The sequence below is a fragment of the Cyprinus carpio genome, chromosome A4, assembly GCF_018340385.1.
Source record: "Cyprinus carpio isolate SPL01 chromosome A4, ASM1834038v1, whole genome shotgun sequence".
NCBI classification, from domain to species: Eukaryota; Metazoa; Chordata; class Actinopteri; order Cypriniformes; family Cyprinidae; genus Cyprinus; species Cyprinus carpio.
In genome coordinates this window covers 6,234,542-6,259,889 of record NC_056575.1, presented here as the reverse complement: position 1 = coordinate 6,259,889, position 25,348 = coordinate 6,234,542, and the positions used below count along the sequence as shown (strand labels likewise).

At 39.1% G+C, this 25,348-nt stretch overlaps 1 protein-coding gene across 12 annotated transcripts in view; it reads right to left on the bottom strand.

Moving 5' to 3' along the window:
• LOC109075953 (ELKS/Rab6-interacting/CAST family member 1-like) overlaps positions 1–25,348 on the bottom strand; it is a 191,814-nt gene that overhangs the window by 101,456 nt on the left and 65,010 nt on the right. For 8 of the 12 annotated variants that reach the window (XM_042738660.1, XM_042738706.1, XM_042738720.1 and 5 more), the window contains 3 exons: positions 23,057–23,068; positions 15,698–15,833; positions 4,806–4,937 (listed from right to left, as the gene is read on the bottom strand). In XM_042738660.1, the coding sequence (XP_042594594.1) occupies positions 4,806–4,937; positions 15,698–15,833; positions 23,057–23,068 (280 nt within the window). The remainder of the gene's footprint in view (positions 1–4,805; positions 4,938–15,697; positions 15,834–23,056; positions 23,069–25,348) is intronic. The other 4 variants (XM_042738654.1, XM_042738668.1, XM_042738724.1 and 1 more) reach the window with 1 other exon arrangement.

The window sequence follows — 25,348 nt, the reverse complement described above, 5'->3', positions numbered from 1 at the left end:
GGAAAATTGGAAGCAGAGGAAGAGGGGCTAGAGAAAGCACAGTAACCATAGATCCAACGAGACAACAGGTTGGGAGCGGAAAAGAGATCCATACAGGATTGGGTCAGAACGACAGGGAAAAGGGGGAAGTTTGTGGTGAAAGAGTAAGGGCAGTTTCGAGACATCCCATCATCCCCGGTCAACACGAGTGGAGAGATTGTGGCTTTCTTTGGTCCACTGCCTCCAGGGAAGGTTATGAAGTATGTCATTTCACTGCTGAATCATGTCTGGAGACTGGACGTGTGTTTTCATGTGGTCTTGGGCAAACGTTTTCACTGGCCCCGCATGAACGGCTGGTCGCTTTCGTACATCCCGGCCGTAAATTCCACGCTAGAGCTGAGTGACTGGTGTCACTGCACACCGAGGGCCCTGTGCAGGAAGAAAATGCCCCCCTTTTTCTCTCTGCGACCACATTTGCCCTTACTAGCACATGACTCTTTAATGCAGTTGCTGCAACGGGGGTTTGGCAGGATGCTAACGCTCATGAAAGCATCAGCTAAAATAAGACAGGCTCAGCCGCTAAACAAGCACATTGAACAGACTGAGAAAACATTGTTTTGACACTCCTGAAATATCAATTCTGCAATGAAGATGGAGTGAGATGGAGAGAAAAGTTAAAATAGGGGAAGTCTTAAAAAAACTAATTTATTTGTCATTATTCATTCTCCATTGCTGCAGCTCTCAAATCAAATATGCGTCAAGTTTTTGGCATAACAAGACACGCGAGAGCCCACACTGATTCACATATGACGTCAAACCTGGTGCAAGTGTGCCATTTTAGTGGTACATAAGAGTTTAACGGATGGATTAATGACATAAATTTAAGTCTGTTTGCCACACAAAGCTATCATAAGGCTTTAAAAGCCTTGGAGCATTGCATAGTTCTATGGACCATAACTATTGCTGCAGCAACAATTTACAATAAGGTTTAATTCGTTACCATTAAAGAATTAGATATCATCAATGAACAACTATATTCTACAGCATTTATTAATCTAGTTGCATGTTAATAAATGTATTATTATTAAGTGTTCCTGTGGCTCAGTGGTAGAGCAGGGGAACACGTTAGGTAAAAAAAAAAATTAACTAAAAAAAATGTATAGCCTGAATGCACTGTAAGTCGCTTTGGATAAACGCGTCTGCTAAATGCATAAATGTAAATGTAAATGTAAATTCATTGTTACTCCATGACAGCACAAATAAAACATACATGCAGCTTTTAATACATTTTTGGCATCATTTATTTAAATTGTCATTGCTTTCCTTTCATTCATTAATTTGACGTACATCACCTGTTGTATGCCAGTTGAGAGAAATTATAAATAAATAAATAAATGTATTCATATATTTATGAATTAACATTAACAGACTAATAACTACTGTAAAAGAAAGACAAAATAAATTATTATTATTTATATGAATAATTATACATATTTATATGAAGCAGAACATTTAATTAATTATTTAAAATGTATTAATTATATTAATATATTTATGAATTAGCATTAACCAAAATTTCTAAATGCTATTAAACTGAAGAAATTTGATACTGTTCTTTCATGATACCTAATGCATTAATAATCTTGACAAATTTTAACTTATTGTTAAATGTTTATTGTTAAACCCAAAATTGCACATGGGTTTAAAAGGACATAAGTTAATAAATAATGACAGAATTCCATTTGTTGTGATCTATCCCATTGGGAAAGATGGAATAATAGGAGCATTTTAGCAGACAACATTAACACTGACCTGTGTAATTGTCTTAGACCTTATCTGGTACATATGAGAACTCATAGGAACACATGATTGGATTCATATTTCCAAATTTCATTACCTGCATGAATGGAGCAAACAACTTGTAGCTTTTCAATGCGCTTGAATTAAACAAGTGCACAGACACACACACACACAACACAACACAGCTTTTAAGGGAGCTTAACAGACGCACTTGGCTTGACGAGAAAGAATGGACTCGTTTTTGGCCAGAGGTTTACTTTCATGTCAGTGTAACAAAGAGCAGTCACCCTCATCCCCATACATTTAAGAACAACATACTGACAGCAATTTGTACAGGCACTGCACTCGGTCCAACATGTGCTCTGCACAATGAGAACAATGAGGCGAGCAGCTATTGGAGGAAATTGAGCACAGAGCTAAAGATGAATGCTTGCTTATGATTGGCACAACAGAGGGTGTGGTGAAGCAACAGAGGGATGTTAATTAAATAGCAGAGGAGAGACTCTGTGTGTGTGTGTGTGTGTGCAGAAAACCGTGTGTATTTGTGTGAAACTAATTAGATTTTGTTTGGTTTAATGCAGGACCACAAACTACACATTTAAAAACATGTCTGCCAACTGCCAGTGAGGCAAGCTGTCATTCTCTCTCTATCTTTTTTTTGTATAGCTCATAACTCCTAAATATGTAATCCGGAATATGAGTTCATTCTTATATAACAGGTGCCAGGGTGGAGAGGAACTTCTAACGGCGATATCCTGAGCGTGCGTAACGAGACTTGATGCGACTGGGACATCGGTAATGAGTATGGAGACTGGCTCCGGAGGGTGGCACTTGTACTGTCCCCATTTCCTCTTCTCTCTGAGCCCAAATGAGAGGGGGCCGGCCAGGCTTAGCAGCAGCGTTGGCTCCCGCCGCAGCCCCCAGCTCTAATTAACCCCTGGGGGATTGGAGTGGAGGTCCGTCTGGCAGTGAAGAAACTCGGCGGTGAAGGCCACGATACATTCCCGAGACTGCAACGCACACTGGGACGATGCTCAGCCAATCATGCGAATCTTTAGAAAATGGAGAGAGAGCGAAAAGGAAGGAAACGGCAGGGTGCCAGGATCCACAGAAGGTAGAACAAACCATTAAGGGTTTAAAAATGAAGCAGAGAGTCGATGGAGCCAAGTAAGATGGACAGAGAAGGAGAAAGGAGAGGGAAAAGTTCAGGGATTCAGGTAGAGGGGAAGCAAGATTTTGGCAGCTGCTTTGTGCTCTGTTTCAAAGCCTGACTGGCTGCTTGTGTTGTCCGGTTCACAGAGGACTCGTTCGGAAAAGGTTATAGGAGTTTGATGTTATCGTCAAAGCTCAACAGACAGCTTGACAGTGGTGCAATCTGCTTTAAAAACAGGTTCGATTGGGCCAGAACAACTCAGGAATGGCATTCCAGCAATAACAAAATTATTGGCAGTTTATTTGCAAATTCAATCTATTTCCAATGTGTTCTTGATGAGGACTCATTCGGTCTCCATTTAGAGAGTTGAATTGCATTGAATGGATAATTCACAACAAAAAATTAAAATGCTGTGATAATTTACTCACCTTCATATCAATCCAACCCCATAAGACTTTGGTTAATCTTTAACAAAAAAAATTAAATGAGGACATTTTTAATGAAACCTGGGAGGTTTCTGTCCCTCCACTGAAAGTCCACATGATACGCTCTATGTATTTGTGTTTATATGTGCCTAAATTAAATCATTTACAATTAAATCACTAATACCTCTTCACAAGACTTGGTTAAAACTGCTTGTTTCATATGGAATTATTTAATGACACCTCTTTGAACTTTCTGGATCTTCTAAATTTTGGTTGCCTGGACTTTCTACTGAGAGACAGAAACCACTCATGTTTCACTAAAAATATCTTAAAATTTGTGCTTCAAAGATTAACCAATGACTTATGGGTTTGGAATGGTACAAGGGTGAGTAAATAATGACCGAATTTTCATTTTTAGGTGAGCAATTCCTATAAAGTAGACCCAAGTAGAGTCTATATATTTGCCAAATATTTTGCTCATCAATCTCCAAAATCCCAGTTGAACTCCTGCTTAAAAGAGCCAAGAAAGAAATGCCGGCATGTGCTGTCAACACACAGGACGTTCCTCATGTGTGCACGTTCTATGTGGCTGAACTGAATCGGACCAAAGTTAGTAGTTCTCACGCAGGCCACGCAAAGCTTATTTATGTTCTAAATGAAGACTGACTGCAGACACAAACATGTAACCCATGCATGCCACATGAATGTTCACCAATGGCACTGCAGTGCAGTGCTGGCATGGATGTGGATGGTTGGCATGGCTTTTTGCTGGTTCCTGAGCTCTGTGAAGGAGGCTTTTTAATGGAAGCGATACTGTCCGCCAAGCAAAAGCCATTACAGTCCGGCCTGAGAGATGCTAGCCTTGCGTGGATGTGCATACAGCTCTGTTTAAACACTAGGACGGATGTTTGACCAGGCAGATGAGGAAGTGGACATTTCCACACTGAAAAGATGGCTGTAGGGTTTGGCGAGCATCACGCTAAAGTTACCGCACAGATTTTCCTCCAGGTAACACATCACAGCCTCGTTTTAATGGTACACAGGAGCTCTTTAGAAACATTGCTAGGAACATTTCCAGAAAACATGATGGTTTATCATACTTCAAAAGTTATCTGGAGATGGATTGGTAATGTTGTCAAACATCTCACTGAATGGAGATTTTTAACAAAACAAAAGATAAATAAAGATTAAATAATAAAAACGAATAAAATAACAAAACATAGGTAGAATAAAAAGAAATATACATATAAAAATACTTCACTATAATAAATGACTTCTCTTTGGACTCAAACGACAAGGTGCAAGGTATTAAATAAATTTGATCCAAATGTAAAAAAATATGGCAAGTGAACAATATGTAGTGTCAAAAAAAAGAAAGACATAAATGAGAGAGAAAGAAAGTGCATATTAAAGAGCCTTCGTCTCAACTGTGTTTGGTGTTTTCTCACCTGTTTCTCAGCGTTTGCACGAGCAGATTCCTCTTGTGCCAACACCATTTCTCTCTCAGCCGTGATCTGTACGCTCTCACGCAAGGCCTCCTCCAGCTCCTCGATGCGCTCGTCCTTCTGCTGCAGAGAATCCTGGAGGAAAAAAATGTTTTGCTTTCGTTTACATGCAATAAGAATCTGTACCATGCAACTGACAAACTTGCCTATGAAGCTGTTTATCGACACAGATTTTTTGTAGAATGTCATGAACAGTTCAATACCTGGACTCAACTGCCTTTTAACTGAAACTGAATAATATAACAAATATTCTGACTATAAAATCGAATTCGATGAGCTGTGTTCAAAGATTACACACAGTAAGTACGCAGCCAACAAGTGCAGCAGCAGGTAGCTCTGAGAAAGCAAGTTGCAGTCAGTTCACAGCATGTGAGGTATAAACATTACAAATTCTTGGACTGCGGTAAGTGAGGGCAACCCAAGCTGTCCATCTCAGGGACGTGACTCATCTACAGTCTGCTCCCATGATGACTCAGCTCAGATCTATGACCGTCAAGAGTGAAATCACACTACTTCAACTATCCACTCTTGAGAGAGTCAAGGTCAAAACCTAGTTATCATGAACGTCTGTGATTGATTGTATCAGGAATTGGAAAATCATAGGGAAAATGATGGAAACAAAGAGAAAAACATCTGATTGAAAGTGTGCTAGAGAGCGAAAGAACGCAATGGTTAGGGACTCAAATGAATAGGCATTGTGGGATACATGGAGAAACGCCAGAGCAGTGCTGAATATGGGAACAGTCTTGAGTTCATTACGCTGCTCCATTTCAAGGAACATTCACATTTCATTTTTCCCCCACATTTCAAAATCGGCTACAAAAGTCCTGACTCGTTTGGCAGGCCTGAGGCACTTAGTACAGACCTCTACAAACATGCACTCTGACGTACACAACCGAGCAAACAGCCGCTACACACACATACTGTACACACAAACTGCCATTCATACAAATGGAGCTCTACAGTGGTAATGGCCTCCATGCTGAGAAAGTGCCTTCTAGCTAAAAGCATCAGCCTTCAATTTGAAGACAGAGGCCTGATGCACACAATCCCAGACGCAGATGATCACAGCGAACATTTTCATCTGGAATCCCGCACCACAAATTCCTGCTAAAAGAGGCAATGTGAAGGTACACAGACAACCAGATGCTTCTGACGCTCTGCTGCAGACAATCCTGAGAGAAAGTTCAAGAAGTTTTAAGCTGTTTATGAAGAAAAACCGGCCAAATATAACAAAGAAAAAAAGGAATAAAATAAAATAAAACATAAAAAATAAATAATTAAAAACCAAACCAAAAAAAATAAAAATAAACTAAACATTTTATTACTGGTTTATTTATGCATTTTTAATATATTGCATTCTCTGGGATATAACTGGGCATAACTGGACCGATCATTTTGTCTCTAAAATTCCTTCCAACTGCATGCATCAACTTTCAATATCAAGACAAAAGGCCTGATGCACACAACACAATTTTCATCATTTTCATCTGGAATCCCACACCACAAATTCCTGCAACAGTAGGCAATGTCGATAACCAGATGCATCTGTTGAATCAGCAGGATTTTTCTGTTATCAACGTCAGCAATTACAGGAAGTTCAGGACACAAGGAGGGTGACGCGGGTACAGATCACAGCATGTTGTATAAAGGCTCTCTCTTCTATCTTATTTTGACCATATTAAGCTTGCACTTTCCTCTCGCAGGCAGACCGCAATCACTTTGGTTTGATTTAAAGCGACAGTAATCCTTTTTGCTCAGTCAATATCTCATTACGGTAATGCTTTTGGTGCCAAAACCACACAGATGATAGAAGGAGACACCTCAGGGAAGCCACAAATCAAAGCCACATGCTGTACCGGAGGGACCGGCCGGGTTCGGGGTAGGGCTCACTGGGGAATCTGCCCAGCTCTCCGCAGCTCGCACATCCAATTAGGAGACAAGCAGGACGAGCCTGAAGAACAAAAGCTCAGCTCACACAGTTGGGGCAGAATGACTTGCAGCTGTCTAACATGCTCTCACATACAGAAATAATCAACCATAGGTTACCTTATTCAACACGAACCCGTTTCGTTCTCATCTGCAGCTTTTTTTGGAAGAAACGGGACTGAAAAATCCCGCTGTACTGTCCCAGGACTCATGCGGTTTCAGCAGTTCATTAGGGTGAGAAGTTTAGGTCATCGTAAGGCATTATTTCAAATGGATGACCTCAGCTACAAGTCTAAGAAAAGACAGCCAATGTGGAGGGTTTGGTAGCAGATGTCCCTTTGTCGTTTTTCTCAGCGGGAGGATTCTTCTGTATCGTTTTGGGTGCAAAATGTTTATGAAAGACCCGGAAAGAGCAGCAGGTGTCCATCCTTACTGGCTGGAGAAAACGTAAAAGACGGCCAAAAGCATGGTAACATCAAACAACATACGCCAACAAACAGGCCCAATAAAAAAAAAGACCTTGGAAGTCTATTAAAGAAATGAGAACATGCGGATGTGATTCCTCCTACCCCCGCCATCTGATCCCGAGCTCCTGATCCTGGATCTGGTAAGAGTTGAAAAGCACGGAGACTGGCAAAATGCTCGGCCAGACTGAACCGCATTTGGTTTTGACTCTTTGGAGAGTCGAGAGACACAACAAACCAAATGTGAATGAGTTCATTGGACGTTCAACGAATCCACAGTTTAAAATGGTAGAAGAGCCATGGTACGAAGGAGAAAATTTGAGAGGAAGTAGCTGAAAGTGGGCCACAATAAACTAGAGTGTTGTTAATTTGTGAACGCAATCAATAACAAGAAGGCCAGGAGAGGAGGGAATTAAAGTGAGTGACAAGCAGAAAGCAATCTAAGCTTCCATGACAGGGCTTTGAAAAGCTCCCAAGAGAGCTGGATATCACGCCTCTGGGTGCTGTGTTACTGCAGATCTAAGCGCTACGAAAACTGTTTACTTCATTTCTATAACCTCCTGTGATGTGTTTTTTTTTAAGCGAACCCTTTCCAGCATGTCTTTCAATCCTCTCTCGCTCCCATATTACACGGCTTTCTGCATGTTCTACATCATGATGATGGCTTGATGAAGGAGGAGTGGGGTAAGATTAACAAACGGTGTATGATTGTTTTTAGAAAAAGTCCATCCTATGATTGAGCAAAGTGACAATTAGTTTTCAGTGCTAAAAATGTGTCAAAATTAAGTATCCACATGGCAGAATTTGATAAATATAGAAAAATAAGTTTGACAATATATGAAACTATGTAAATTATTCCCTAAAGATTAGTCACGAACTAAAGATATATTATAATAATTTATGTGATATTTTATATGTTATAAATATTATACATTTAACTATAATAAAAAATGTCACATATGAAAAATATTATAAAATATACTTTTTATATATTTTATAATAAAATTGTATGCATATTAATTTATTAGAAATTAAATATTTTATATATAATAAAAAAACTTTTAAAATATGAATGTGAAGAAAAACATATTGGAATTGCATTATGCATTAGTACTGTAAACCTTTTTCTTATTTTTGTTCTTATTTTTATTTTGAAATGTAAATTGTTCATGCATTCCACATTGACTCAACCCATGACATTACTTTTTCTGATATATGTCATATTTCTATGGTTATAAGTAATACTGTAGATGCTTCTTCATTTCTGGTTGACAGCAGACCAGTGTTGTTATCATTAACTAAAAATAAAATTAAAACTAAACAAAAAAAATAAGTCAAGCTCATTAAAAGTCTAAAATAAACTTATTTCAGTTAATATCTAATAATTCAATTTAAGTTGAAGTAATAACATTTCTAAAATAAATAAATAAATAAATAAATGTTAGGTAAATAGAAATAAAAAAAATAATAAAAATGACAAATGCTCTTAACAAAATTACTAAAAAAAAACCTCAAATTTATGTATAACTAAAAGAAAACGAAAAAGAAAACAAAAATAAAAGCTAAATGTAAAATATTAATAAATACTATAATGATATATAAAAAATAACTCAAATATGAACTAATATTAGTTTCATTTTAAGTAAAACCCTATGCTTACTCTTCAGAGTACAGGCATATACACTCATTATGCTGAGTACTATATATAAACACTGGCCAGGTGTGTTAGACTTTCGGCTCTCTCCACCCTTAGCCTGTGGTGGTGGGAAGCTGACCTTTAATTCACAGACCTGCGATCACTGCTCTACCGAACGATAGCGGTGTTTGGCCACAACGTGTCATAAAACAGGCTCCTCAAAGCATAAAGTCATTATCATCAAAGCATCTCTGCGGGGAAATTCTGCCCTCAGCAGGGAAGCCACTGGGACCGTTTCAAAGCCACTAGTTTTTCTACATGACAGTGGACCCAAAAAACAAAAAACACAAGAATGAGAGCAAGAATGTCCCACACAGCTGGAGGCTAAACACTTAGCATAAGGAGGAGGAGAAAGACTTGAGATGTAGCAGAACAAAGATGGGTGTAAACAACAAGGCTCTGTTCTAATTGAAGGGGTGGAGGGCCTGCATATGGGGCTGATAGGTATCAGATGGTGCAGTTCTGGGAAGGCAAATCTTTTTTTAAACAAGTCAGCTCACTTGGCGGCCATTTTGGATCTGGTTAACACCCTCGGGCAGTTGTTTTCTAGTCATGCAAGCTCAGCTCCTATCTACTTGCATGAATCCACTAAAGTACTTGCCAACTTGTGTTGCAATAACATACACTGTTTTTATTTTTGTGTCAATTTAAAATATCTAAAAATCCTTGAATCAAAAATTGTACTTAAGCAATACTGCATTAGACATTTAAATTGTTTATTTGAGAGAATACATCTGTAATACAAGTATATTTTGTATTCTGCACAGACATTTTCTCTTTCTTATTATAAAACCCAAGTTAAAAAATATACCTATTTTCAAGAAACAATCAATGCTGGATAATGAATTTAGTTTGTTTAGCTCCATTCAGGTTAGTTTTCTGCATCATCCATCTCATGTGGATACGTGTTCCATAGTAAACGATTTGATGATGACCTTGCCAAAAAATAAAAAATAAAAATAAAAAATTGGTATGATCTTCCAATTTTAAGGCATGGTTTCCTTTGTCATAGCTGTAATGTTTAGTGCTGATATTTCAACCATTCATTATTCAGTGACTGCTATGTCATACGCTTTCTGGCTCAGGCCAGCAGCTCTGGGATTTGCTGAGGAGAAGCAAAACAGTCCTGAGGACAAAAATATTTTTTGGAAAGCCCACAAAGAAAATGGCATTCCCTTCCTTTTGACAGTTTTCAGCAGTCATGCTAACACACCATCTCTAAAATACACAAAATAATCGAACTGCTGCAGCCCAGTGCATTCCCTACTACAACCAAACAAGGTGTTCTTGATGCCCACAACTTGAAAAAGTAGGTGTTCTCTAGTCAGAGTTCCTCTCCAGCGCTTTCGAGCGTCAGTCTCGTGACTGGCGTCTGTTAGCTCCCTCCTGACCTGTTCGCACTCGAGAGGTGATGAGTGTCAGAATCAAGGCTTTCATGTGTGAAGTACACTGCGCCTCCTGCTTTTCTTCCGAAGCTATTTCCATTCCTCAGTCTCGGCCTCGCTTTACCTCTCTCTTTCCGTTTCCCTCCGAGTGTTGAGAATGGCTCTCGCCACAGCATTAGTGATGACGACCTTGTCAGGCAGATATTTACCGCAGTTTTGTTTCACCTCTGCTCAGTGTTACCGCTAAAGTCTGATCTCTCGTCAGTGTTCGGAGGTTTTGGAAGACAGACTGGAACATTTGAGAACATTCCACAGAGACCTCAAGAAATCAAAAAAGTCCTAAACCTGAAGCTGCCAATGTTAATTTGCCCAAGACAGTAATGTAACATCTAATCCCAAGATGGATCCTCTACACGCACAACTTGTTGTTAGGTCAAGCACAAGCAATTCGTAAGAAATATAACAGTTCCCTGTTGAAAAAACAGCCAAGTTTGCTGGTTTTTAGCTGGTTTAAGCTGGTCTCCCATTTTAATGTGTCCAAAACACATAACAGAACATCAACCACAAAAGAAAAAACAGAGCCAAAAGCCAAACAACATGAAAAAAAAAAAAAAAAAAAAAAAAAAAAACAAAAAACAAAATTAAAACAGAACAAAACAAAAAAAAAAAAAAAAAAAAAAAAAAAAAAAATTAAAACAAGACAAAACAAAAAAACCCAAACAAAATAAAAATAAAATAAAAACACTAGCTAAAACTAGCAAACCAGGTTTGCTCATTCATTAAATTGAATCAGATTTCCTAAAACTGTCCTGTGCCAACTATAGCTTCCTCATGGATCCTGGCTGTTGCACTGCGACCAGTCTGTTATGGCAGGTTGAGAAAATGACATTTAGGATAAAAAAGGCCTCCCCCTCAGGGACAGTAATACATTCCCCCTCAATAAAAGCAGCATCGGCAGGCCAGCGAGTCATAAAAGGTTCCTGTTTGACTCTTTTATATCTGCGTGTTTAAAAAGGACCATAAACCTGCGATTCGCCTGCAGCACTTAGGTTTATTAACTCCAGTATGTCACCTGCAAATTTGCCTGCAAATGCGAACACAAGCAGAAAGACCAATGAGAAGCTGCATGGTTGCAGATGTGTACCTGTTACATAAATCTTCACATAAATGTGTCTAATTTCTAATTAGAAATGTGAAAGGGTCAGGATGGTTGATTACAGAGGTTGACTAGTTTCTATAGATTTGATCTATTTCTTTTTCTGTCATACATTAAGGAATCCCCTGCTATGAAAATAAAATAAAATAAAATCTTGACACTAAATCAACCGACAGTATGCATACTGTATATTCAGGCTTTCTTAACTGTGCACAAATTTACATGCAAAACACAATAGACCACCAGTGCTTGTAAGAGCACTTAGCAGCACGATCCCTAACTCGCTAAATGTTATAAAATACTGTTCCACAATTGCACACTAAAGCTGTCACTCTAAGCTCTCGGCATTTGAGTGCTGATGTTTACAACCACACTAGAGCACATTGTGCCAAACATAAAAGAGGCTGAGAGACTTATAAACAGAAGACCTATGGCTTACAACTGCTATTCACAATGTGCGGCGCTCTGGTGTCAGTCTAATGGCTTGTCTGGAGTAGTGCACACATTGCACCTGTGGGAGAAACCCTTTTCTGAGCTTGCTTTGATGATTGCACAAAGTATGCGGCGGAATATGTTCACCCTTTCTAAAGTGAAGCATACTGACTGGATGTACCTTTCCATTTTTTGACCTTTCTATTTTCTTTCCAGCTCTCTCATTCAAATTTTCCTTCGTATCTGTCTTTGGTGAAGGCCGGTCAAGGTGAAGATTGGGATTCAGTGGGGCCTTCTGGTCACAGGCCATGCTGGGAGTCAGAGCATTTTGCGCAGCATTCAGTAAGACTGTGCAGTAAAAGAGAACAGATTCAACCACGCAGTAAAACAGGTATTTACTGGGCTTCATTATAATGTCATCTTTTCTCCCCCCGCTGTCTTACTCCATCCTCCTTCCCAGCGAAAGTCTTGATTTCTTCAGGCTGATGATATTTGATCAGTGGGAGGTGGGGGGTTGATAATTCAGTACGTACTGTACGTCTGGGAACTATGTATCCGGCGGAAAATATCTCTAACGCTGAAGAGATGTGTAGGCCTATAAAACCCCATCTCCAGTTTTATCAGGCTAGAGGGATGAATGTAAAAGGATAGGGATGATTCAGAAGAGGATAAAGTCATGCTCTTGAGTCTTGAGGGGTTATGATCAAAGACCCTCTCTTGCACTGCAATAATCTGCACATGCAGCGTATGCGCCCCATTTGTTCATCCTATGAAAACTAACAGCTAAACTTAATTAACCAGATATTAACATTTTGATTCTCACCAATCAAAAAGTCACTTCCAAGATTTAGCAAAGTAGTGAATAGCATGTTGCTATCTGGTATACTACTGGAAGTGGTTTTCAAGTTTTTTTTTGTTAGTAGTCACCCAAGGTTAGGGTTGAGGTGAGTTAATGAGCAATTCAAAAATGAATTCAAAATGATTTCACAATGTAACAAAAAAGTTTTTATGGTTCTTCAGTAATTCTGTGGTGCTAATTATTGTTAATTTACATGTAGCAACCATATTTTGATAAATATTTAGATCAGGTAAATTTTAGAACTTCTATCATTAATTATGAAACACTGGTTTAGTACAGATGGGTTGTGTACTAATTTTGCATGTTTTTTCTAGTGATTTATGGAACATTCCAGAACATTGTGGACTAGTCATAAAAGACTAAAATCATCCAACATACACTTCTGAAGTTTTGGACGACTCACTTTTAGTTGCTCTTTATGTTAAATTGTTGTTAGCCAGGGATTCTGCATGCACCGTGTAATTTTTATGCATGAGTAATAACATTAGCTTGTATAAATTGTACATATTTTTTTAGTTTTCATAAGCTTTGTTAATGATACACAAAAGGTATTTGTGATAAATGTGATTTTCGTATTCAGCATGTCAAGCTTCATAAAGAAACATTTAAAATAATAGCAAAACAAAACTTTTATAAAAAAATAAAATGGTTTCACAGTGTTTTAATTCAAAATCAATTATTGAACTTGAATTAAATTTCAATAGAGATTGCACAAAGGAAAAAGAGTTGAATTTGAAGTAGGAACAAACTGAATTTAAATTCTCAGAATTTCATATAACCGTAATATGTATTGTTAAAAAAAAAATTAACCATTTTTAAAATGAAAGCCCGTTTTTTGTTTTTAAGTATTGAAGTTTGCTTTTATAGGACTGACAGTCAAACAGATTTGCTGAACACCACTTAATTTCCCAGAATACATTACCTGCGTTGTATTTCTTTGAATTGTAATTTGGTCATTTCCACTTCCTGACATTCCAGTTTCAGTTCAAGTTTCTGTGTGTTAAGGCCAATTCAACTCAAGCACAATTTGAGGTATGAACCATGTCAATAGCATGCATTACACTACAAAGTTGAATAGTAAGGTCTACGGGTTTGTTTCGAAGTTACAGTGATGCTTGCCTAAGAAAGCACCACTAATTAGAAGAATGATTGGATCAAATCATGTGGAAGCAGCACAATGCCACCAGCAGAAAAATCAAAAAATAGAAGCGAGAGTCCTTCCTTTCTGACCATCTAACCTTCTCCAATGTCAACAGTTGCTATTCCGAATGAGTTTGTGCAGCTCTGGTGCTCAACCACAACCGACCACCCCACATCCCACCTCAGGGCTCCAATGGAAACCTTCTTAATTGATAAAAAAGCCATTTTTAGCACCGGTTCAGAGAGAGAGAGAGGATCGCTCTGGTGTCCTGGACTAACCTCTCTCTCAGCTCACCCTGACCAACAGATTGGAGCGGGACCACCGTAACCATATACCGAATCATCAACAACAATTGGTTTCCCTTCCAAACCCGCCTGACGCGTCCAATAGCGTGTGGAGATCAGCTCGGGGTTCGCCTGATCTGGAGTCTCAGGGCCTCAAGGGCAGATCGTGACATGCCTGTGGGGGAAGGTGGTGGTTGATGGTCTTGGCTGAAAGAAGCAGCTGTTGCCGCTTCCAGATGAGGCCCTCGATGCAGCCGCATCAGGGTGCTTCGAACGGGGGAGCGCAAGCCACAATATGGGCTCATGGCAACGTGACCCCATGGAGGAAGCTGGGGCCCTGAAGTCATAAATGAGCACTCTTTGACCGCAACACGTACTCATGCGCACGCACACACTGACGCACCAGTCGCCGGGTACCACAGGTCGAAGTCCAATAGCACATCAATCCTGCTGTCAGGAAAAGAGCATATGAACTCGAACGAAAACAAAGAACACAGAACAAGGAAAATGTGAAAATGGAGACTGATCGAAAGAACAAACCAACGGCCAGGAAAAACACCGAAAACCACAACAAAGGGAGGGCCACTGTGGCATTGTTGTCTAGAGGTCTACGGCAAAGAGGAAAAACAGCCCCTCCATAAAAAGTGGGACTTTTTGCGCTGAGATTCTCACAGACATTAACTGCTGATTCTGGCTTTCTATTCAAACACTCACTCCAGAAGGGCGGGAACGACCACCACAGACCATCATCATGTCAAATTGGGGCAAAAATAGTCAATATGATGAAAGTTACATCAGCCTCGATGAGGTAGTTTGTATTTGCAAATCACCTCAAACTAAATACGCTGATACCTGGATATCGACGCATCTGCTTCAATATCGCAGAGCCATAACTTTAACAACAGTTCCTGCGGTTGCACTGAACAACTGTGTCTTATTTCATTGTTCAATTATTGTCTCCTTTTATCTTTTCCCAAAATCCAAAGCTCACAATGAGAGGAGGACACGAGGTCAGGAAGTGCGTGAATGCGGTCTGGATGAGGGAAACATGAGCTCGCTCTTTACCTGAGAAACATCCCAGCAATTCTCAAATGAGGAACCAGAGCTGACATCCAAACTTATATAATCAGAAGACAGATCGCTCTGAGGAGACACATTTCTAGACAGCGCAAAAGGAAAAACTTTAAACGCTGCACAAAAGATTGAGCCATTTTGAATAACTCATGGTTTTTGGGGGACTATGACCCTCTTAAAAGATTGATAGGCCTCATTATGGGTTACGTTTCAATGTTAAGATCATAACAGCCACTGCTCTCGTCAGATTTCAGCGGTTATGTGTGTAAAACGCTTGCCTGAAATCCATTACAAGGCATAGGGATTCATCCTGCATTTCATTTAGGCAACATCACATGAGTTAGATCTGATCTGGAACAGACTCATGAACCGTACGTAACTGTGAATAACGTACACAAATGTCATGTGGATTTACCTTGATCTGTTGAGAACTCTCATTGATATTATCCTCTCGCTTACGAGCCTCTTCCATCAACTGAGCATTCTTGTTCTTCTCCACCTGTTCTTTGTGCTTCAGGTTGGCAACCTTCTTGCTTTGGTCTTTCATTTGCCTGCAAAGGACACACCAAAAGACTTCAGTCAGACATGCACAGATGGACACTGAGGTGGACGGATACTGGAAACATGCGGAGAGAGGAACGTGTGTGTGTTCAAGTCTTTGATAACTAATGGTATAGCAACTACTGTAGCATTGCCAAAAGGTTTGCAGAAAGTATGCATAATGTTTCACATACTATTTTTAAAAATATAATATGCATTATTCTATTCAGAATGACAAAAAAAAGATCAAATTTTATAATGTTGCATTATGTTTGATGAAATCAGATTACATGGCTATTGTATATTTAAATTGATTTTAATCTGAAAATCAAACTTTGTATATAACTAGGAATGGGTCAGAATTAAACTAAATTAATTAAATAAAATACAAAATTAAGTTAAAAATAAAACAAAATAAAAATTATGTGGCATTATGTATGATTGATGAAATTTGAAAAAGCAATTTTATTTTAGTATATTTTAAATAGGAAATGGGTGAAACCAAAAAAGATAAAATTAAATACCAACTAATATTACCAGGTCACAAGCAGAATCAAAAATCTCTTCCTCAAAGAGTGTTTTACAGTTTTTTCTTCTTTTACACACGTGTAAGCAGAAGTACAAACAAAAGGGTCAACGAGAAGAGCCAAAAGCGGTCTAGTTTATTATAAATGACAACAAAAGGAAGCAGGACTGATCTCCACAGATCAAGCTGTGCTACAAATGAAAGGCAGTATGTTTGTGTTTGAGCTCTGGGATTTTCCTCATTATCCTTTTCCCTCCTCCATTTGCTGTGGCATGGAAACCCGCAGGAACACAAAGCACTAACAAAAAGGAAGGAATAAATAAATTAAAAGAGCATTCAAGCCATTTTCATTTCTGAGAAGTGTCGTACCAACAGGCCTAGATGCTGCGGTCACTTTGCCCCAACGAGCGTCAGAGCGCGAGAGTTTTCCTGTTTACGTGGGCGCCGCCGGTGTATTGCACACTGGCAGCATGGCAGCCGGGATATGTTACCGTTCACCATCTTGACTTGATTTTAAAAAAAGGGAACAACTGCACCTCTGCCCTGGAGAACAGATGTACCACTGACTATGCCAACACCAATGTCTTTAAATGAGTAATAACACAGTGTTGTGGAAAGACCTCCCTCGGCACCCACTTGATACCACAGAACATTGCCCAAGACACACAATATGGGAAGGTAATTGAAGAGTCATTATGGGGGCTTATGAGATATGAAAAGCCACATCTACGTGTGCCAGGAAAGTGGCACCAAGGTGCTCCACCAAGGTGCTTCGGTTGATGCTTTGGAGTAAAAATCAGCGACAGAGCTTTCAGAGTGTGTTCGCTGAAGCAAGGTGACGCTGAACAAGGCTTGGGCCAACGGGCCAAGCTGCTGCACCACTAGAACCTGATCATTCTTCTGGATGAGCTGTCCTGAGCACAGTGGAGTCTCTGTGTGGAAGTACCAGAGGAAATATTGCTGTATGCAATATTTGTAACAATCATACATTTCTGCAAATGCAAACCGAAATCGGGTCTTGAAGCTAATAAAAACACAGTAGGTCCTTGATTCAGTTGCCCCGTTAGGGTGTAAATAACTAAAAGCAGCATTCTACTAACTTGACCACAGCACATCAGCTGTTTCAAAACAGTGCGGATACACCAATAAGCAGCGGTGTAGCATGACAAACGGCTCCATCGCTGTTATTTTCATCACTGCGCCCGCAGCTTTACAGCAGAGTGAACTTTGTCCTCTCTCTCAAATGTTGCACTGGGAAATCGGATTCAATTTGGTGAATCTGTTCATTGCTGTTCATGGCTCATGTAAATAAACGATTCACTGATTAAATAAACGATTCACTGATTTATTTAAACAATTCACTGATTTAAACAAACAACTGATTCATTTAAATGATTCACCAATTCATTTAAAACTAAAATATTTATTTAAACAATGTTTTCGGCTCCATTATATAAACGCATTTTCTAGTTTTTTTAAGTTAGTTCTGGAGCTTTGTCCCAGATAAATGGTCTAATTGCAGAATTAAGTAGTACCATCTGACAATTATACTTCCAGAAAGTTTTTTTTTCCTCAAAAAGCTATATTTAGTTAATAGTACTAGCACTACTATTGCTCTAAGTGTAGCTTGGCTGTAGTTTAACTATTTTATGAGCATCTTAACAAGTTGCAGTTCCAAAGCAGTTTCCTCAACACTGCTAATTTGATAGCTATTAAAAAATCTATTAAAAGCACCGCAAATAAATTTCATGTCCATTCTGGAAACATCAGACTAAATGTGCTGTGTTGTCAAAAAAACATCTTCAAGATAACACGACCATATAACAACACAAAAAGAAAGACTTTGTGTGTGTGCTCAAGGGAGTTTGTGTAACAGGTCATAAATATACTGGAATGTTCCTATTTGGTGTTTCCAGAAGAGGCCAAGCCATCTGCTTGGCTCCGCTACACTTGCAATAAGCATCTGACTGTTTTTATGCATTGAGCGCCAGCCCTTTATTCAGGGTTTTGATTATATGTTTATATGTCTCCATTTGGGCTCTGATGTGATGGGATAGGTAACCTCATTTTCCAGAGTTCACGGAGGAAACACTTCTACAACAATAAAGAGGAACAGCAACATCTAATTCAGAATGTAATTCGCCTGTCGTTCTGGTATTTTTGATATGCTGTGATAAAAGCGTAGGATAACGCAGGTACAGTGTATAACAAAAGCGATTCGTAAACCTTGTTGACAGAGAGGCTTTTCTAGGCAGTTATTACTAGCATGCATGCCGATATTTCCAGTGAGCTCCACTATGGTTATAAGTGATGATGACACTCTAATCTAGCCAATCCTGTAAGATTAAGTCAAATATTGATTTCAAAGATTCCTTAAATGGACCCAAAATATAGTTCTGCTTTACATTTTTCAGTGAAACAATGAACCACACAACACAAACACCCAACTGCATTAACATGAGAAGGAATATTCAGAAGATGAAATGATCATGTAAATGCTTTAACCTAATCACCAAGATTGCAATTATTCTAAAATCTAACAATATTAATGTCTGCATTAATTTGAAGTTTTGGTCATCACTTGGGATATATAAAATTTCTAAAACCTGTGAAAATTTATATATATATATATATATAATATATATATATATATATATATATATATATATATATATATATTTTATTTTTTTTTTTTTTTTTTTTTTTTACTTTTACATTTTTTTTTCATAAAAATTACATAAAATGTGTATAAAAGTAAAAAGAAAAATCTAACTTTTTATTTAACTTTTATATTAAAAGTTTGATTTAATTATTGGTGAAAAATTTATACTGTTATTCAGAAAGGATGCATTTATCAAAAGTGACAGCAAAGATATTTATAATGACACAAAAGATTTCTGTCAAATAAATGCTGTTCTGAGAAACAGAAAAATATTAAGCAACAACATTTGTTTTTAACATTGATAATAATACAGAATATGTTTCTTGAGCAGCATGTGACACTTAAGTCTGTAGTAATGATGCTGAAAATTCAGCTTTGCATTACAGAAAAAAAATCATTTTAAACTATATTCAGATACATAACAGTTATTTTAAACAGTAATATTATTTCACAATATTACTGATTTTACTGATCAAATTAATGCAGCCTTGGTGAGCTTAAGAGATTACTTTTAAAAACATGTAAAGCCTTTTGAACAGTGTTGTAAAAAAGAACAAAAACAGGACATCTCACTCTCAAGCTAACACACTGGGTTCACACAAACCTAAATGGAAACATCTCTGTTTAGTGAACACAGCTTCACAAATGTTCAAGGGCAGAGACCCCTTTTAAAGGCCTTCTTTATTTCATTTTTTCCAATGCCAACATTTTCCTTTCCTCTAATAAAGCTCTGGATCATATATGTAACCCTGGCATCTTCCTCGTCTCTGTACTGAGCTTTATGTTTTATAATCAGCCATATTATCAATACTAGGAAAACTGTATGATATTTGTGTGCCAATGTGGCTTCAACCAATGAGAGAAGCAACATGAACATGAGTGGAAAAAATGAAAAACAAGTAAATAGTCCTATGACAGGGTGGGTGAGAAAGAAAATAATCTTTCAGCACAATTTTGAAGTTGTCTAGAGGAAAAACACACTAATTATACATCAAAACGTAACATATAAATCCAAACAAAACACACACGCTTGAATACACAGGTGAAAATGCATTCAGAAGAGTGAAAGATCTACACTCCAGTCTAACCTAATGCTTTTTAATGAATTTCATGGAGCTCAAACCCCTGGAATATGATCAAAAATAGTAATTCATTATTTTGGTCCAGATCTTAAAATTAATAATTCATTTACAAGACAGCTCCAGGCAATGTTTACAGGGTAAGGCTTGAAAGCACTTTAAAATTCTCAAGATATCGACTGAAGTGTGTGAGCAAACATCAGAAAGTTTGCTAACTTTCGGCTATAAAGATGTTCTAAACTTCTGCATAATGAAGTCTTTGAAACTTGCATCTACTAAACACCTCTCAAAACACAAAAAAGTCCTTTTCACACGGCCAAACTGCACCCTAGGGAAGGACAAGTCCTTGCCGACATCCAAGGCCATGATGCTGTTGAATGACCACCACTGCAAGGTTGAGCTAGAAAAACAAAGCAACCCAAAATGCACAAGCCCTCAAAATGACTCCTTATAAAATGTTCACTCTTTCAACATTTCCTTTCTCAAAATAATATGAACCTACATTTCTAAACAATGACGTTCTGCGGTCACTTAACTGGAGAAATGAGGCCCAGCGGGCATTAAAGCAAACGTTATTCCAAAGTCCAATCGCATCTGACACTTAATAACATAAAAACAAGACCCAATGGTAAAATTGGGTGCGATTTGGAGATGAATGCACAAGGAAATCGATGTTGAAGAAATAAATCCATCAAGCCGTTAGGAGGAATTCTGGGTAGGAAACAGAAAGGCGCCTTATGTCACGGAGCCAACGTGCATTTATGAGCGGGCTGCGCAAGGCAGAAGGCTGGAGATGGTTACCATGCAGCGTTTTCATCCAAGCATTTTTTAATGTCATTTTTCTTTTGCTTTTCAACTGTGCTGACAGAATTGAACTTAAGTGTGCCCACACTAACAGTCCAGGATGGGATAAACAGCAAAAAGGTTAAGTAAGGACAAAAACCTTTCTGTTTATCGTGACCCCAACCTGTTTGACCAGCACAGAACAGAGTGGAACGCCATCAAAGACTGTTTGAGAGTCTGTGTTTACTTCATCCCTCATCCCTCTTGAAGTCATCCTTTAATGTCAATTGTGTCTTTATATTGGCCGGATATCTCCTTCCTGGCGTTCAGGATATGTTCGTGAGCTCAGGACTAATAAAAGACAGGAAATGTGGGTTCTTCGCAGGCTGTGGCCATTTCTCTAGCAGCAGGTGGAGCAGAGCTGGCAAGAGCCGCTGCTTGATAGCGGGGCTCATATTCACAGTTCTGTTTGTGGTGAGTGCAAACTTTTCGAGCCTAATAGACTTTGGCTTCTGAGAAGGTTTTGCGGCCAGGTGCACGACAGGGTGTCCCCGCGTCTGTTACGTACCGTCCTGTGCGGAGAGGACAATTCCCTCCAGCCCTTGACTAATATAGTTAATCATGCGGTCGGCCCTGAGGCCGGCCCAGCCAATGCGTACTGGAAAGCACACAGAGACAACAGACAGCCGGAGGTGTTCCACGAGCTGGCCAGATCGTATGCACTCATCGACAGGCCCAGAGAAGCAGACCTCCCTGTCTGTATGGGATTGTGGCCTTCACCTGCCGGAGGAACCGACAGCGGCAGACCAGCACAGTAGAACAGCCTCTCACAATAATGAGACAAAACCCAGAAATACAGTCTTCAACCTCTCCAGAATGAGTAACGGTAACTTAAATTACACAAACAGAGAAAGTGGAAGAGAGAGGAAAAACAGAGGGAGGAATGACAAAATATATTCTGAAATACATTACTACATATTACAAAGACACTATATATTAAAGATTTCTAAAATAACATACTGTATGCTAAACTTAAGCTCATGAAATACTAAAGAAAAAATAAGAAAAAATAATAATAAAAATAAAGAGAAAGGCGACAGGAATCATTCATGCTTCAGGGAATGATGCACATCACATGTATTGTCAAGCATTTGTAGACTAAATCAAGAGGCCCTGGAGCTCAGCAGCAAACGCGTAACACTGGGGAAAATTCATTTCAGAGTGACATGGATTCCTTTTCATTACGCCGCGCCCCTTCATCTGGGGGAGACATCAAATTGGCCCTGTTTGTTGTGTTGCTGAGTTCCAGAGAATAATTCAAAAAAGCCAAAAAACAGAGGAGCAGAAGAAGGATGAGCAAGAAAGAGATTGAGAGAGAGAGAATGACAGTTCTGTCAAGCGCTCCCGCAACATTAGGCTTGTTTTCTAGTGGAGTAACAAGAGCAGAAAAAATAAAACAGCTTGACAAGTCTCTGTTCCAGACTAAACTAAAAAGAGATGCAAATAATAACCGAGATAAACAAGCCAAAAGCTGAGCTCCCGGCTGTAGCGGAACGGGTCCGTATCGACGGTGGGCTGGCAGAGGAGGCAAGCTTTTCAATACCGCTGGGGAGAAAATGACTGATGGAGATTCTTTACGCTCCAATTAGAAGTTCTGCAAGGGCTCTCCCACATTCTTTTCCCACATCCTTTCAATCTATCATCCGCAAACAGCAGAAGCTCTGGCAAGTCCTTCTTTTCTTCTTCTGAACTCTGTCTCAACAGACCTCACAGGTAAGCTAGCATGCATTAATAAGACAAGCTTGTAGCGCCTACTTGACCTACCCAGGTTTCCTCATTCCTTCTTTTGAACCTTTAATCAATTCAGGTCAGAGCAATTTCTCTTTTTTTCTATAGAAACTTTAGAAGCAAGTCCAAGGGGAGTGATGGAGGCAACAAGAGCAAATTGGGGTTAAGTGCATCGCCCAAGGGCTCCACCACACTACAATCAACCGCTGAATTATTTTCCTCCTGTCTAGCCTAGCGGATACAGTTTTCCCCCACATGGCCCCTCAAAAACACAGGTCCCAGATCATTCGAACCATCCTTAACATGATTTACAGAGCAGACCCTGGTAAAGCAGCATATAGTTTGTGTGTTATAACATAAAGAAGTTGATTTGCAGTGGAAAGCGGGCATACTGACCTTGAAAGCAGACTGGGAAGTAGACAGCATTCCAGTGAGAAGAAATGCAGAGGAAGAAAGAGAGAAATACAGTAGACGTGAAAATACACCACACAGAGTGAAATGGGTTAACTTGGAAAGCTGGGCAAGACAAAAAGAGTTAACAGTGCATGAGCCTTTGCATGTAGACTTACTGATAAAAAATTAAATCAGAGAGATGATGGCAGAACCTGACAATGTGACATGCAATCTCACAGGCTACAAAAAAAACCTCCTTCTCAAACAGTGAGCCTTACAATCCTCAATAATTACCTGCAAATTTACCGCTGCTGAATGTATGAAATAAATACCCCAATGCCCCAATTCAACCTCTGCCATTTTTCTGTGACTTTGAAGGCATTTTCGAACAAGGCCTGCCTCTGCACCACTGATCTGCAACAAGAGGAGCTTTGGCTTCTCCATCTCCGAGTGAGAATGGTAATCCAGACTCACTCTGAACACAACGCATCGCTTCTACCTGCCACTCACGTCTTGATTAAAGACGTAGGCACAAACAGAAGAGGATCTGTCTGAATAACTCTCCGTCACAACCACATCAAGAATCAAACTCCAGAGTGCCGGAAAACTATAACACAGAGAGAACAATTGGAGGTTTTTGAGAACCACATTCCCTGGTGTGTTTCGAGAACATAACTCGGCTCTGAGCAGTAATTAGCTCAGAGCGCCACAGTTAGTGATTGTGGCTGGTGTTTATTTCAGAAATCTTCTCTTGGTTGACATGAATGATGCATCGAGCCAAGCATATGGAGTTTGTTTTAGCCTTATCCTCTCCTAACACAGCTCTGTTAAGAAGGTGTCAGACATTCAATGCAAGTCAGATGAATATTTATGAATCGACAGAAATCCACCTAAAAACACTTCTAGCATCCAACAGCCTTCGAGCAAATAAATATCCCTGTCAGGGCTCCAACCACAGCTTTGGAAGGCCTGGCGAAGGGTGAAAAGGAGTAGTACATGACTGTCAATGTACAACATCAACATCCGTGACCTCCACGACTCTTCACCACCAGACCAGACTCTCCCTCACATTCTCCTGTTTACACTCAAGCCCTATTTCAATTATTCATCTCTTTTATTTATTTATGAAAGCCAAGATGAGAGAAGGTCTATATTTGCCTTCCATTAATTAGTCCAATTAAACAGACCAAACAAGCACAGATGTTTACATCATGGACATAAATTGCAAAATATCCAGAAAAATGCTCTGGGAGGACCAGACATGCAGTTGAAGGTGTGCAATCCATAAAGTAGGAGCTCTTTGTAACTCAATCATCTACGTCTATGGACACAGAACATACTTTGGGATCAGAGAAATGTGTTAGAGATTACAACTAAATCTATGCTTGCAATAAATCTACCAGATATGCTCAATGACAATGCCAGCATCCCATAATGCTTTGGGATAAGCGCTGAAGTTGCCCTCCAAAGTTACACAACTCATTTCTGGTCTAATGCCAAAATAAATGGAGGATAAGAGATGAGTGAGTGGGTGAGAACGTTCTTGCCCCAGACAGCAATCCCTGAGCAGTTCTCAAAAACAAAAAACATTGAGGGGACATACTGGCCACTTATGTGCACCCAATTGAACTAAACAATGACAAATGGGACACTCCACGGTCTTGTGGCCTCCACAGATACAAACCAAAGAAATAAGTAGGTATGCACGATAAATATCTGCACGATATTAATGCGCATCTCGTCGGTAAAGCTGTTAAATCTCTTCACATGCGTGCTTTCACATGGAGCAGCATTTACTACACAGAGCCGTTGTTCACTGACAAGCTGCGCAAAACCACAATCATATTTTGCACAGCTTGTCAGTGAACAATGGCTCTATGTAGTAAATGCTGCTCCATGTGAAAGCACGCACGTGTAGAGATTTTCCGCTGATTACAGAACCAGCTTTACTGACGAGATGCCCATTAATATCGTGCCGATATTTATTGTGCACCCCTATAAAACAAGTGCACTATTTTGGACTGAAGTGGTGACTTATCTGTTAGTATCGATATAGAAATAGGTACATGTACACTAGGATTGCAATACTCAGTACAAGAGAAATTTTTACTGACACTGTAGAAAGGCTGGTATTGTTGCCTGTATTTCAGCAGGTAATCATGAATCCTGAAGTGGAAACACTGAAAAAAAATCTTTATGGCAGATGGAGAATGGAAAATAAATTGAGGAAGCAGCATTAAAGAAAAAGGTAAAAATATTGGGCTAAATACAAAATAAACTGAACATGGAACTGAA